The sequence below is a fragment of the Ambystoma mexicanum genome, chromosome 6q, assembly GCF_040938575.1.
Source record: "Ambystoma mexicanum isolate Mex_15411 chromosome 6q, UKY_AmexF1_1, whole genome shotgun sequence".
Taxonomy (NCBI): Eukaryota; Metazoa; Chordata; class Amphibia; order Caudata; family Ambystomatidae; genus Ambystoma; species Ambystoma mexicanum.
The window spans coordinates 341,303,354-341,318,453 of record NC_090937.1 but is presented as its reverse complement, the minus strand read 5'-3'; the positions used below and the strand labels follow the sequence as shown (position 1 = coordinate 341,318,453).

At 47.9% G+C, this 15,100-nt stretch overlaps 1 protein-coding gene across 2 annotated transcripts in view; it reads left to right on the top strand.

The window, feature by feature from the left end:
• The window catches only part of RAD23B (RAD23 homolog B, nucleotide excision repair protein), a 452,986-nt gene that overhangs the window by 261,244 nt on the left and 176,642 nt on the right, over positions 1–15,100 (top strand). For both annotated transcript variants that reach the window (XM_069630819.1, XM_069630820.1), the window contains exon 6: positions 9,570–9,697. In XM_069630819.1, coding sequence (XP_069486920.1) covers positions 9,570–9,697 — 128 coding nt within the window. The remainder of the gene's footprint in view (positions 1–9,569; positions 9,698–15,100) is intronic.

The following is a 15,100-nucleotide window of genomic DNA, read 5'->3' as shown; positions in this document are numbered from 1 at the left end:
TATGGCAGGTTCTTTTTCGGCGTGAGGATGTAGCTTTACAATGGTATCGGATTGGTAGGGTGGAGCGTCGAGTGTAAGGCACTTGTGTGTAAGGGTCTTGAATGTGATCAGATCCTTCACTGGGAGCCAGTGTGTGTCTTGTTCTCCCACTTCAGCTTGGTTTGCCAGCCTTGTGCCTTCTTTCTGCTTCTACTGCAACAGCCTGCACTCCAGCTCCTTCCACACCACCTTCTTGCCTGCACCTGAGGGGGCCTTCTATGCCTCCCAGGTTCATTCATGTGTGCGCTGGTAGGCCCAATTACTTGGCTGCTGCTAGGCTTGACTGCTTGTTACAACTGCATACCTCCTCAGCCCTCCTCCTCGTTTCAGTCCTTTTGGAATTCTGCGACTTGTAGTTCCCTTCAACAAAGTTGGCTTTTGTAAAATTTGAGTTACTTTTAGGGGTAGATTTAATTTGCTTAAAATTAAGAGATGGACTATGGGAATTAGATGTTACAGAGGAAGGTATATTACTAAAGACATGCCCAAATTGCTTACATTATACCCTTGAGAGTGAGGAAGGTGTTTAGTTTGGAATACCAAAAAAGATATTTCGAATGGATTGTGTCCTCTCACGTATTCCTCATCTTAGATATATTTGCCAGCTTGCTGCTTGTTTTTGGAAATTTTTTCACCAGAGGGCGCTGTGCTCGATGCCGCGTAGCTTGGTCCCTCGAAGGCAGCTGTCGTCGTCATCTGTTTTATAAAGGGTTCGAGCCGCGCCTGTTTCAGTTCCGTTTTTCCGAGCTTCTGCTTCGAGTTTCGAAGCGGCGCATCAGTTATCTCATTTAAAATGTCTTCATCCTCCACTCCGACAACACCCAAGACTGGTTTTAAAAAGTGTCTGAAGTGCGGAAGAAAGATATCCATTACGGATCCTCATCGCAACTGCCTTTGGTGCCTTAGTCCTGACCATCGGGTCGACTAGTGCGGGTCAAGCTAGGTAAGCTAGTGGTGGGAGAGGACTTTCAAGTCAGCAAAAAGAGTCGAGTAGAAAATCTCGCGCGTCGAGGTCGAAGAGTCACTCGAAGTCTTCTTCCTCATCTAAAAAATCAAAAAAGCAATGTCACAGATCTTCGTCCTCGCCCGACAGAAGGTTAATTTGTTGTCCTAAGCATGATTCCCCCCCCAAAAATGGGAGGCCTTTAGGGCTTCAATGCCGAAAAATTTGGAGAAGGCAGCCTGACCCCCTCAAAAAAGTTGCGCGAAGAGCATGCCCCTGTCCACTCCAAAAGTGAGAGAGGGAAATCTAAAACAGCACATGCTAAATCCGACAAGAAGTAGAGGGTGTCCTCGGAGGATGATTCTCCAGTGCCTCTTGAAACAAAACAAACGTTCGGTGCACAAATCGAGGTTGACGGAGGACAAAATGGTGTCCTCATCGTCGAAGTCTGTTATCAACTTGACGCATCCTTCGACTACTTCGTCGCCAAAGATGGTGTTGATACCCCTTCGGCGTCAAAGCCTTACTCGATGACATCAAAGCCTTCTTCGATGACCTGAGGGATTCCTTCGAACATATCAAAGCCATCGTTGATTCCTTCAATGCCTTTGTTGGGGAAATCTTTTATACCAATACCCAATGCGACATCTATGGTTAAATCTAGGTCTATGCTGTCACCCTTACCAGAAAAATATTTCAATCCTCTGCCCAGGTAGGAATTTTTTTAATCCATGTCTCCTATTTTTGAAGAAAAAACCTCTGATGAGGAAATTACATCAGCTGGTGTTAGATTTGGGACAAAAGAAGTCCCTGAGGAACTGGTAGAGCCTAGTTAAAAAATGGCAGACCTTTATGACTGCCTACAATCGGCCATTGGCCTAGATACCTCACCTGAGGTAGAATTTGAAAGACCTGACCCCACTCACCATGCAGAGCCGGGGTATAGGAACCTCATGGAACAGTGATAGATTTTATGGGGTGGAAGTCAGTGTCTCCAAGGTATGACCAGGACGACATGACTGATATTATTGATGAAGGACCTTAGAAAGACCCAATCCTTCCTTTCCACAAAGCTCTTCAAAAGAGTTATGACAAATTGGGAGACCCCTGAGTCTTTACAAGCTGTAAATAAGAAACTTGTGGAAAAGTACAGACCTTCTCCTTCGGATCCAGAGTATCTGTCTAAACACACTTCACCTGAAAGCTTGGTGATTCAGGCTGCGACTGCAAAATAGCCAATCGCCTTATCCCTCCATGCCCCGGCAGGGACGACAAAAAGATTGATGCCTGGGCGAGGAAAGTTTTCACTTCGGGTAGTATGACCCTTAAATCTACTAATGTGACTTGTACATTAGCTAGATTTACTTACACCCTGTGGTACTGCTTGAATGTAGCAGTTCATCACATCCCGGATGGCGAGGAACGGGATTGTTTCCTGGCAATAGTAAGGGATGGATAGGAGGCTATAGAGGAGTGTCTCAAGTCAGGACTGGACACGGCAGAGAGTATAAGCAAGTCCATGGCATCTAGCGCTGTCTTGCGTAGATTCGCATGGCTTAGGAAATCTGGCTTTGCATCTGGTGTACAGTCCAGATTACTTAATATGCCTTTTGATGGCTTGAGGTTGTTTGGCAGCAAGGCGGACGAGAGCTTGGAGAAGCTGCAGACCTCGAAAGCGGCAGCAAAATCACTCAGCGCTGCTATAAGGTAACCTCAGCAACACTCTTACGCAGGCTCATCTTCCTGGAAGAGTCGCCCTTTTTGCTTCTATTTCTCTTTTGGAAACGGGAGAGGGCAGGCCAGTCAGAGAGGCCAAAAGAGGAAACCCTTTTTTGGTGGCAAAGGGAGAGGCGCTAGATCAGCGGCTACTACCTCCTCAGCCACTGCTGCAGCCGCTACAAAGCCACTTTGAGGTCTTAACCCACAATACCCCAGTGGGAGGCACAATCACTCGATATCTGGACGAATGGCGGGGCATTACGTCAGATGCCTGGGCACTAGAGATGGTGACCCATGCTTACTGTCTTCCTTTTCATCAAAGACTTCAAGATCATCCACTGGGAGCCAACTCTGAAAAAATTCCAGACCCGCTCCTTGTGCAGGAGATTTTAACCCTGCTAGAGAAAAGTGCAATAGAACACGTACCTGCTGCGGAGAGGAACAAGGGCTGGTACTCTCCCCCCCCCCCCCCCCCCCCCCCCTATTTTCTCATCCCCAAAAAAGAACGAGGATTGAGACCCATCTTGGACTTGAGAAATTTGAACAAATTCCTCAGGCAGGACAAGTTCAAGATGGTGACCCTTTCTCAGATCCTTCAGGCTCTTCAGCTTCAGGAATGCCTGGTTTCATTAGACCTTCAGGATGCTTACTTTCATGTGCCAATCCATCTCAAACACAGGAAGTACCTGAGGTTTGCAATTGGCGGATCTCATTATCAGTTTCAAGTTCTGCCATTTGGACGAACCTCTGCCCCGGGGGTCTTCACCAAGCTAATGGCAGTGGTGGCAGCGAGTCTCAGGAGGGAGGGGGATTTACATCTACCCTTACCTGGACGACTGGCTAATCAGGGCAGGTTCTCCCAAACAAGCCCAGGAACATCTAGCCTGTCACTGCCTACACAAGCTGGGCTTCTCCCTCAATTACAAGAAGTCGCAAATGATTCCGAGCCAAAGACTCCAATTCATCGGAACTGTCCTGGACACTACCTCAGGGAAAGCCTTGCTTCCCGAGGAGAGATCTCACCACATTCTGCCGATGGTAGCAAAGTTTCAAAACGCCCAACATCTACCGGCGTTCGACTTCATAAGGTTGCTAGGCCTCATGTCATCCTGCATTGTTCGGGTGCCAGAGGCTCGACTGAGGATGAGACCACTGCAATGGGCCCTTTGGACTCAATGGTCCCAGTTTTCGGGGGAGATGTGGGATCTTCTACAAGTCCCGTCCAAAGTGGCTCAAGATCTCCTATGGTGGGCTTGCAAGGAGAATATCCTCAAGGGGCAACCTTTTTGCAACCATGGCTGGAGAAACTGTAGGGACGGATGCCTCAATCACAGGGTGGAGAGCCCACACAACGATCTGACAATCAGCGGTCGTTGGTCTCCATCGGAGTCCAAACTACACATCAACCTTTTGGAGCGGAGAGCAATCGGACTAGCACTGAAGGCTTTTCTGCCCTCTGTACAGGGAAAGAATGTCCTTATAATGACGGACAATACGGTGGCCATGTACTACCTCAACAAAAGAGGCGTAGGAGCACTTCCACTGTGCAGGGTGGCAATGCAGCTCTGGTTCTGGGCAATGCAAGAAGGAATCTCTCTATCCTCAGTTCATCTGGCCGGAGAGCTGATCACGGCGGCGGACGCTCTGAGCAAGCAGAGCACAATCTCCCACGAGTGGGCGCTAGCTCAGGAAGTCCTTCAAGAGATCTTCGCCCTTTGGGGAACCCCTCAAGTAGATCTGTTCGCGACCGGGGCAAACCGGAAGTGCGAACTGTATTGCTCAAGGGAATTTCCCCTGAGAGGAGCTCTAGGGGATGCGTGCGTAGTGGACTGGGAATTTCCACTCCTTCACGCGTTTCCTCCAGTCCCTGTGGTTCCTCATGTAATCAGGAGGTTGAGAAAGTTCAGGAGAACCATGATCCTAATTGCCCCGGATTGGGCCAGGAGGACGTGGTACCCGGACCTTTCGGACATGTCCAACTGCCCACCAATACGTCTTCCACAAAGAGGATCTTCTCTCGCAAGAGGAAGGTCAGGTTCTCCATCCAGAGGTCAACCTTCACGCTTGGCTTCTGAGAGGTTGAAATATAAGGATTGGGACCTCTGGATGACGTTATGGAGAATTTGCTTTCAGCCATAAGGCCAGCAACAAAATCCTTATACCTGTGTCATTGGAAGAAATTCAGTAACTTTTGCAGGGATAAGAATGTGGATCCTTTTCAATGTACCACTCCCATGGTGCTTAACTTTATATTACATTTGGCCAACTCAGGGCTCCAAGTTGGAACTACTAAAGGATATTTGGCAGCGCTATCCATCTTCAAGCGTGCCGTAGAAGTTTTCATATTTTAAAATGCCCTTCGTTGTCCAATTTCTTAAAGGGTTAACAAATTTGTTCCCTCCTACAACTTTTCAAGTTAATGTAGTTTTAAAGTTTCTTGTGTGCCCCTTTTGAGCCTTTACATTCTTGCCCTTTAAGGCTCCTTACTTTAAAAACTTTTACTAGTGGCTTTAACTTCAGCCCGCAGGGTGAGTGAGTAGCAGGCTCTCTTGTAAGCCACCTCACACTATTTTCCACAAGGATTAAGTTATTTTGAAGGTCAAGCCTTTTTTCCTAACTAAAATAGTTTCAGATTTCCATCTCACAGAAGATTACTTTAACTTCCTTTTATTCTCCTCTGCACGGTAGTAAAGAGGAGGAAAGATTCCACAGACTAAATCCTAAAAGGGCTCGCAGCTTCTACATCTCTAGACTTGAAAGATTTAGACAAACTGATCAGTTATTTCTCGATTACACTGGACACAAATTGGGACTTGGTGTGTCCAAACAAACCTTATCCAGATGGACAATTCTAGCAATATCTGAATGTTACAAGTTGGCTGGGAAAGAGCCTCCAGATGGTTTAAGGGCTCATTCAACCAGGGGCATAGCAACTGCCACAGCTCTTCAGAGGGGTGTCCCAGTGCAGGACATTTGTGCTGCGGCCACTTGGTCATCCATGCGCACTTTTGTAAAACATTATTGTTTAGACTCCACTTCTTACCAAGGAGGCCTTTTTGCAAATGCCGTCCTTCCTTCAGTACATAATTAAACTCTGGTACTTCCTCCTCCAAATTACTACTGCTGTGGGAGTCTATATAAGATGAGGAATACATTGGAGGACACAATCCATTCGAAGAACAAGTTACTTACCAACTGTAAAGTTCTTTCGACTCGATTTTTTTCCCATGTATTCCTCATCGAACCTCCCAACCTACCCCTCCGTACAGTGTTTACGCTTTTTGCACTTGTACTTAAGAGCCTGACATCTTTCTATACCTGATACAACTGATGCAACCTTTAACATCGAAAAAACAGAACTGAACCAACGGGCGCGGCTCAAGCCCTTTATACGACAGATGACGTCGACGCTCGACGGTGGCCTTAGAGGGACCAAGCTACGCGGCCTCGAGCACAGCACCCTCTGGCGAAAAAATTTCCGAAAAGCAGCAAGCTGTCGAATATATCTAAGATGAGGAATACGTGGGAGGAACATCCAGTCGAAAGAACGTTACAGTTGGTAAGTAACTTGTTCTTCTTTTGGTAAAGTCTGTTAAGATTTTACAATATTTGGGTTCACAACCCTAGCTCTAATGTGAGGGTTAGGGACAATAAAATGACAAGCCATTACCTCTTTAGATACCTTAGGAAGATTCTTCCTTCCAGAGGAAAAATACTGTGCTTCATCCCATGGAATCTCCTCACTAGTCACATGTCTCCTCCCAGGTGATCCTCCCGCAGTACACCACCCCCAGGATTAGGCTCAGGCAGCGTCTACCTTCCCATACCACCTGGGAGGAACCATTAGGCAGGGTTTCAGTGTGGGATCTGTAGGATTCTTTACAAAATCCATATCTGGCTGTCCTCAACCAGGTCCTCGAAACTGAATGGGTTGGGATCCCTGCCGACAAGCAAACGTTTTTCTTGGCAGTTTTCCTAATTTAGCCTTGTGGTAGGAAAATGCCATCGTCCCTGCCTCGGCCGTTAGTATGGATGTCTTGCATAGCTGCCAGTTTTTTGCGTGGGATTGCTTTCAGCTAGCTCAAGCTAACGGAAACTGCTTGATAAGGGTCCTCTCCCTTCTTTGAGCCATCTTTGCCATTTTCACTTGTGGCTGATTGGTCCTCTTCCAGAGAAGGCAGATTCTTCTTCTGGGTCAACTGTGTTGCCATTGGTTGGGGGTTGTTCAAGTCCATGGGTGACAGGGTCTGCCACTTATAGGGTGTTAGTTACCATTCCTGAGCTGTATTTTCAAGAGCATACCACATTGAGTACTTGCCTATGAGCCCTGGTTAGGTTGCTTATCCAAGATACTTACCCTTGGGGATACCTTTGGTCATTGGTACTTGCAGGCCCCCTTCCATCGCCTTTGCCATGATGTATATTGGCCCCAATCTGGCTGTGCGTTTTCCTGGGGCTGCTGGGTCTTGAATCTGGCACTAGAGTTCGAGAGAATTTTCTCTGCGTCCCATCGAGTTGGTTGCTGCCGTCTCTGCACCTGTGGGGTAGAACAGAGACTGATCTGACTTTTACCGATAACTGCAACTCTGTCTACAGACTTTCTCATATCCTAGGGGAACTGATATACTCAGAAATATGTACTTTAATGAAATTTCTGTAAAAATAAGTACTCAGATAATCGTATTAAAGAGATGAACAGTAATGTTGATACAAGAATTCTCCTATCGCCAACGCCTTTGTGGGCCCTCAAACATATGAGGACAAAACATAAAATAGCGAGGTGGTGAGAAGCAGGGAACCATAAAACCATACTACCTACGTGACCCCCAGCAACCTTTCTCTTTGCTTCTGCTTTTTCTCTTCCTCTCCTCTGCTGACCTCCTGGCTGCAACCAGAACTGCACTGGCCACCTGGACACCCTCTGTTCTCGGGCTCAGGTCTGACCCATGTTAGTAAGCCAGCGTCACACACCAGCACTGCCTACCTGGCAACCTCGCAATTGGGGACTGTTTCTGTATCCCTACAGTCCCCCCCCACCCCCCCCTGCCAGCCTTTGACACTTGGTGTCTGCACTTACCCAGGCACTTGCCACTAGCTGGCCGATACTGATTATCTTTCCAATGTAGTGCACTGTCTCTGCCCCCCTCCCACGCACTTGTGCGATCCGAATGACACCTTGCCAAGTAAGATTGTTCTGTCCTCCCTTTGTTCCCCTCTCTTGCCTCGTCACGCCGTGAAACACTTGTGTATAGGCGCGTTATAAATGCCATATCATATCAAGTAGGTATACCCCCTACGGGCCTGCACAATTGTGTATATAGTACTATTGGCACAACCCAACTCTAGTATGTGTGGAATGCCCTAGACCCGGTGGCGAGCATATACCACATACAGTAGGAAATGGAATAGTAAGGGACACTCACAATTGTACCAGCAGTAGAAATGTTAAAAAGACCAAATGCTTAAACATGCATCCATTCATTTTGATCTCTTGGAACATATTTAAATGAATGCACGAGTACACATAAATACAATAGTCATCGAGAATGTGAAACGTTTGTCAACCATAGCCAAAGGCTTCCAAGAACGAATAACACATTTTGGAACAATTCTTTCCTTATACATTTCAGGGAAAAATACAAACATTGTTCCCAGGCTCAGTCAGTGTTGAAAGTGCAGTCTCCATGAGTGAAATGAAGGGGATGACTTTAAAAATGTATACATCACAGGTAATTCCTAAAATTCTGATTCATGGCACAGAGCTCTGATTCATTAGTGGACTCGGTGGTGATGGGGACATCCGCCCACGGGTTGGTAAGTTCTGCAGAGTTCATTTTAGAGCAGTTCCAGTGTAAGGTCACAGTTCTAATAATAATTAGGCTTTTATATAGCGCTACAAACCCTCAGGTATCTGAGCGCTGCTTATTATTACCCACGGTGTGTGGTGCTCATTTATCGACCTCGGAAGGATGAAAGGCTGAGTTTGGCCCCGCCAGGATTCGAACCTGCGTTAACAGGCTCTGCACGGGTGTCAAAGCGAGCGCTCTACTCGCTGTGCCACTTGACCAGCTTAAGCGTCTATGTTGCTTTTGTCTATTTGGATGGATAATGTAGTTTTGTAGAATAATTTGTGCTTGTATACTTTGATTACATTGGAGAGTAATCCCTCTCTTGACTCCCCAATTATCAAAAATAAAGCGGAATTCTCTTCTAACACACTACATTTTTGGAATAACCATTTTGAGTGATTCTTGAAATAGTTGCACATCTAATGAAAACTGTCATATCCGTTACTGCACGGCTGCTTGTCAGTATGAATTTCAGCATGCTTGTGGTCCCAACGATACAATATCCACCAAACTGGACCAATTCATACGAACCACTAAACGGCTCTGTAGAGATTCTTGCACGTTGGTAAGTTAATTTGGAAAACTATACATTTACCCAAAAAAAGCATTGGCAAATCCAGCAGTTCAGGCTTTCCTGTAAGCATGGGATAGACATTTGGCATAGACATTTGGCAGGCACGGCACTGCCATAATTATACTAACCCGGCTGTGAATTAGCAACAGCTCGCAAATGGTGCCAGTAACTGGACATATTGAGGCAGTGCCTGACAAATGCGCCTGTAATGCCTGTACAGGAGACAGAACCTTTCTTTGCCAGTGATTGCTAAAATTGTTCAGTATTTATATTGTGGTGAGCACACCTATAATTGCTAATGAAATGGATCAACCCAGAATTAAACTAGTATGATGATCTTGTGGCTAAATTACTCATTCTAATGTGGATGGTTTAAATAATAAAATTGGACAATGGTGTCATAACATTTGATTTTATTGTTTTAAAACCCATTTTTTGTGTGCAGTGACTGGGCAGTCATATGAAAACATGGTGACTGAAATCATGTCCATGGGTTATGAGAGAGAACAGGTTATTGCAGCCCTGAGGGCCAGTTTCAACAATCCTGATCGAGCTGTGGAGTACCTTTTAATGGTAAGCGTCTATCTTGTTTTCTCTTTTCAAATCGTTGTCCTTTGAGTTGCATTTTATATTTCAATAAAGTCTGCCTTTTAGCACATCCGCAGAGGTTCTGCTCTAAAGTTGCAACAGTTGTTGCTTGTTGGTTGACTGCGTGTGGCCGTCACTTTGGTCTGCATGGTTACCATATTGCCCTGCTTAGTGCGAGCATTGCAGTGATATGTTGTATCAGCTGTGTTCTTTGTCCTAGGATGCTGAAGGTGTATCTCTGAGTCTGTTTAGGATATGATATGATATGATATGATATGATATGGTATTTGTAACGCGCCTATACACAAGTGTTTCAAGGCGCGACGAGGCAGGGAGGGAGGGAAACAAGGGGAAGACGGACAAGCGATCCTACTAGGCCAGGTGTCATTCAGATCGCGCAAGTGCAGAGGTAAGGGGAAAAGGAGAAAGTGCAGGGGGAGGAGGTGGGGGGAAAAGTGCAGTACAAGGTAAGTGGCGTAGTGAAATAATAACGATAATAATAAATAAAAAGGGCCAACTAGTGGCAAGTGCGAGGTAAGTGCAGAGCAAGTGCTGAGCAGGGGGCTGTAGGGATACAGTGACAGTCCCACAGTGCAGGGGGAGCCAGGGGGGCAGTGCAAGTGGAGAGTGGCTGGGCCCTGGACCGAGGTCGCTGAGAGTGGCCCAGATGCAGGTTAAGTACAGAATTCAGTGGGGAGTTAAGCAGGTTTAGCAGGGGAGAGGGAGAGAGAAGGCAGAAGCGAAGAGGAAGGTTTTGAGGTGCTTCCGGAACCGGAGATGGTTCTCCTCAAGTTTCAGGGAGGCAGGCAGGCTGTTCCAGAGGGAGGCCCCTGCTGCGGAGAGAGATCTACCCCCAGCGCGTTGCTTCGAGAAGCGGCTGACCATGAGGGAGTTAGAGATGGATGAGCGAAGGGCTCGTGAAGGAAGATATTTAGGAAGAGAGAGTTGAAGGTATTTAGGCCCCAAGCCCCAGAAGGCCTTGTGGACAATGCAGAGGGTTTTGAACTTAATCCTCGCAGCCACTGGGAGCCAGTGAAGAGATTTCAGTCCTGGAGAGATACGGTCCCTGGGCTTGAGGCCAAGGACAAGTCTCGCAGTTCTGTTCTGGATAAGTTGCAGAGGGCGGAGAGTGGAGGCAGGGAGATTAAGATAGAGGCTGTTACAGTAGTCCAGCCTAGAGAGAACCAGGGCTCGGGAGACAGTGAGCTTCTGGGGGAAGGAGAGGAAGGGAAGAATACCTCTGAGGAGGTGCAGCTGGTAGTGTGATTTCTTAGAGACATCAGATATATGAGGAGAGAAGGAGAGTGTGGAGTCGAAGATGACCCCGAGGTTTTTAGCCTTGCATGTAGGGGCAGGAAGGGGGCCAAGGGAGGCCGGCCAGAGAGCTGCAGGGAAGGAGGGAGTGGGTGCGCCGATGAGTAGAATCTCAGTCTTACTGGCGTTAAGGCAGAGGTCATTGGCGGCACACCATTCCTGGATAGCAGACAGACAGTCAGAGATGAGGGAAGGAGAGGAGGAGGCCGAGGGTAGCCTGAAAATGAGCTGGGTATCGTCCGCATAGCACTGGAAGTGGGGGCAGAGGGCGGCGATGCGGTGGGCAAGGAGTGCCAGATACTGGTTGAAAAGCCAGGGAGAGAGGTTGGATCCCTGGGGGACACCACAGGTGGAGAAAAAGATGTCAGAGAGGAAGGAGCCCATTTGGACCTGGGAGGGTCGACCAGAGAGGAAAGAGGTCAGCCATGCCAGAGCCTGACCAGTGATACCCAGGTTATCACGGAGACGGTTGAGCAGGATGGCATGGTTGACAGTGTCAAAGGCAGAGGAGAGATCGAGCAGAATGAGAACACAGGGAGTGTTGGAATCGAGGTTTAGGAGCAGGTCCTCACGGATGTTCAGGAGAGCAGTTTCCGTGCTTCTGGCCGCTCTGAAGCCGGATTGATGGTCATGAAGATTACCCACAGATTCAGCATGGAGGTTAAGCTGGGAGATGGCCAGTTTCTCCAGGAGCTTGCCCAGGAAGGGAGTAATGGAGATTGGGCGATAGTTGGCCGGGCAGGAGGGGTCGGAAGAGGGTTTCTTGAGGAGGGGGTGCACAAGGGAGTGCTTGAGGGGGGATGGGAAGACTCCAGAGGCGAATGAGTGGTTGCAAAAGTCAGCCAGGGCAGGAGCCAGGGAGACGATGTGGTCCTTGATGGTTTTGGAGGAACAGGGGTGAACCTGTTTAGACGAGGCTTTCATAGATCGGACTTGTCTGGAAACCTCGTCAGCAGAAAAAGGTGGAAATGAAGAGAAGGAGGGCGGAGGGGCGGCTGCAAGAGAGCAAGAGGAAGAGCCAGGAAGAGAGGGAGGGAGGAGAGGGGAGGAGAGTGAGGACAGGATATCCTGAGTTTTTGAGATGAAGTGCGAGGCCAGTGCAGTGCAGAGGGCCTGTGAGGGGACAGGAGAGGTAGAGACTGCAGCAGGGTTGGCCAGCTCCTTGCAGATTTTAAAGAGTTCGGCCGAGTTGTTTGATGCCTCAGAGATGCGGGCTTGGATAAGGGCTCTCTTCTTAGTGAGAACGGAGAGCCGGTATTGCCTTTGGAGCAGGCGGCAGGCCAGTTTGTCAGAGGATGAACATGAAGCACGCCATTTCCTCTCTGCCACCCTGCACTTGCGTTTTAGGGTGACGAGATCCGAGTCGTACCAGGAATTACATTTGGCTTTGGGCTTCAGGCGGATTCTCATGACGGGGGCAAGGATGTCGAGAGTATCAGATATAGAGGAATAGAGCATGGAGAGGGCTGTGTCGGGGTGGGAGTCAGCCGAGGGGGGAGGAGGGGGCGAGAAGGTGGCAGCGAAAGCCTCAGCTGACACGCGCTTCATGGGTCGGATGACCGAGAAGGTGGGTGGCAGTGAAGAGGGTGGCTTAGCCTGTGGGGTAGGGAGGGAGAGGTGGGAGGATAGAAGAAAGTGATCACTCCAGGAGAGAGGAGTGGAGAGAGGGAGGGAGAGGGGAAGGTCAGAAGAGATCAGAGCATCAAGAGTGTGCCCTGCAGAGTGAGTAGGACCAGAAGGGAGAATAGAGAGTGAGAGAGAGTTGCAGAGTTCGCGAAAGAGACCAGTGGGGGGACAGGAGGCATCAAGGTGGATGTTGAAGTCGCCGAGAAAGAGGAGTTGGGTGGTTGAGGACAGGAGTGATGAGGAGAGATCAGCCCACTCAGAGAGGAAGGAGGAAATTTGACCAGGTGGCCGATAGATAGTAGCCACGGTAAGGGAATGGCTAGGAGAGAGAGAAAGTCGGCAGACAAGACATTCAAAAGAGGAGTAGGTCTGCGTAGGAGTGACAGTGGCAGGAATCCACTCAGGGAAGATAAGGGCAACACCACCCCCTGAACGGTTGGGCCTGGGCACGGAGAGGATCTTGTAGCCGTCAGGTAGGAGTGTGTCGAAGCTGGTGGCAGAGCTGGCAGTGAACCAAGTCTCAGTGAGACCGAGGACGTCGAGGTCCAGTTCCTCAAGAAGGCGACAGATGTCAGAGGAGTGCTTGATGGCAGAGCGAGAGTTTAGAGTGGCAATGTGGAGAAGGTTGCCACCCTTGAAGAACTTCCGGGGAGGGGTACAGATCGGAGGTACACCCTGCGGAGGTGTTAGAGAAGGAGTTGAAGAGGGAGCAAGGGAGGGGGCAGCAATGTTTTAGACTTGTTCTTCTGCAGTCCTATGCCAGATGGAGCTTTTGGTACAAGATAAAATGGCGACGTTTCTGAATATTGTTGGGGAGGAGCTAGCGCTTTGGCTAGCGCCTTCCTTCACCCATCAAGCGCTTTACAATTAGGCAAGACTTCCCTAAGCATTGTAGTACTGAGAGCCTTTTTCATGCAAATATAATCACATACAGGCGTGGCCAGCCACTAAATGAAATTAGTATTAAATATGAGGTGCAAATAACCATTAGCTGAAAACACGTGTAAATGTTGTTCCGTGTAGTTTTAAAATCAAATCTCAAAGCAGGCTCTCTGCCAGAAGGAATACAGCCTGTGCTAAAAGTAGACTACAGGCAGGCTGTGAGAGCACACAAAGTGGCCGAGCAGCTGTTCCTGTCCATCAAAAGCCCATGTATACTAAGGATAGGAGTGTACAGATTCAATCCACGACATACAGAATTATGAAACCAGGTTTAAAAGAGATTGTAGGACCACATACAAATATGAGTAAATTGGAGTATGAATGAAAATTAGTGATAAAAATGTTTAGTTATTCCTGGGGGTTAGGCCTCAAGGTTTGTAAAAATCTGCAGGGCTGCAGTGTGTCTATGTAAGGTATTAATAATATGTGAAGTAGCATGACTGCCAGGAATTGCTGATGATGAAGAAAGGAAGACTTTGCAGAATCCCTTGTATGGCAAGAAGAACAGTTTTGGATGAGCCATGCCGGTATCCAGTGACCAAGTTGAACAGTATATAAAGGCGCCTGCTTGCCATTAGTCTGCAGGAGGCAGCCACCGAAGACCGAATGCTGGTCGGAAGGGCACAGTCCCCTGCTCTCCCTCCCCCCCCCACCCTCATTTCTGTACAGATTAAATGTGTTATCCTTGCAAGATGAAGACTCAGGGCCTTAATTCCCTAGAGGGGTGCATTTTCTCTGGTGAGCATGATCAGGGGTACCCCAATATATTTAAGGGACACCCTTTGTAAATTGGTGTTCACTTTCAATATACACAAGCGTTATTCTAACTTCTAACTTCTGAATTCTAAATATGATTTGCCATTAGTCCACCTTCATAATAGCAGTCAATAATCCTAAACACAAACATGTCCGCATGATCTAGATCCCAGAGCAAATTTTAAGAAGTGAAAAACTCCTTGAAATAGGCTCACTTGAATGAATGGTTTGTATTAATCTGCTAATTGCTTCTTTTTGATATCCAGAAAGTTGGCGACCTCTATGACGAAATGACTATTGCCCTGCAGGAATACAGGGAGGAGTAGTGGCTAAACCGCCTACTACTAAACCAGCAGTGATGTAAATTATAAAGGTAAAACGGGCACAGTATACCTCCTTTACCTGTTTTGATAGTGCAGGCTACATCTCCAATCAAAGGTCTAGAACAATGGGAACTTTAATAAAGCAATCAGCGAAAACACTGTTTAAAATCATTAACTACCCACCCCTGTAAGGGATGCACAGACAATACATGCAGTCTTTTAATAAGAAAGGGCCATCTATTTGGGTGAGAAGCGGGGGAGGCCCTCTGAGTGGATGAGGGTGCTCTTTAAGGGGGGGGAGACCCCTATGGTCGTATCAGTGGAAGGAGGGCTCTTTGTGCAAATGTGCCCCGCTGGACGGATCGTGGGAGGGCCCCTCTGGACTGATCGAAGGATGGGAGAAGGGCCCCCTGGACAGACTGGGATT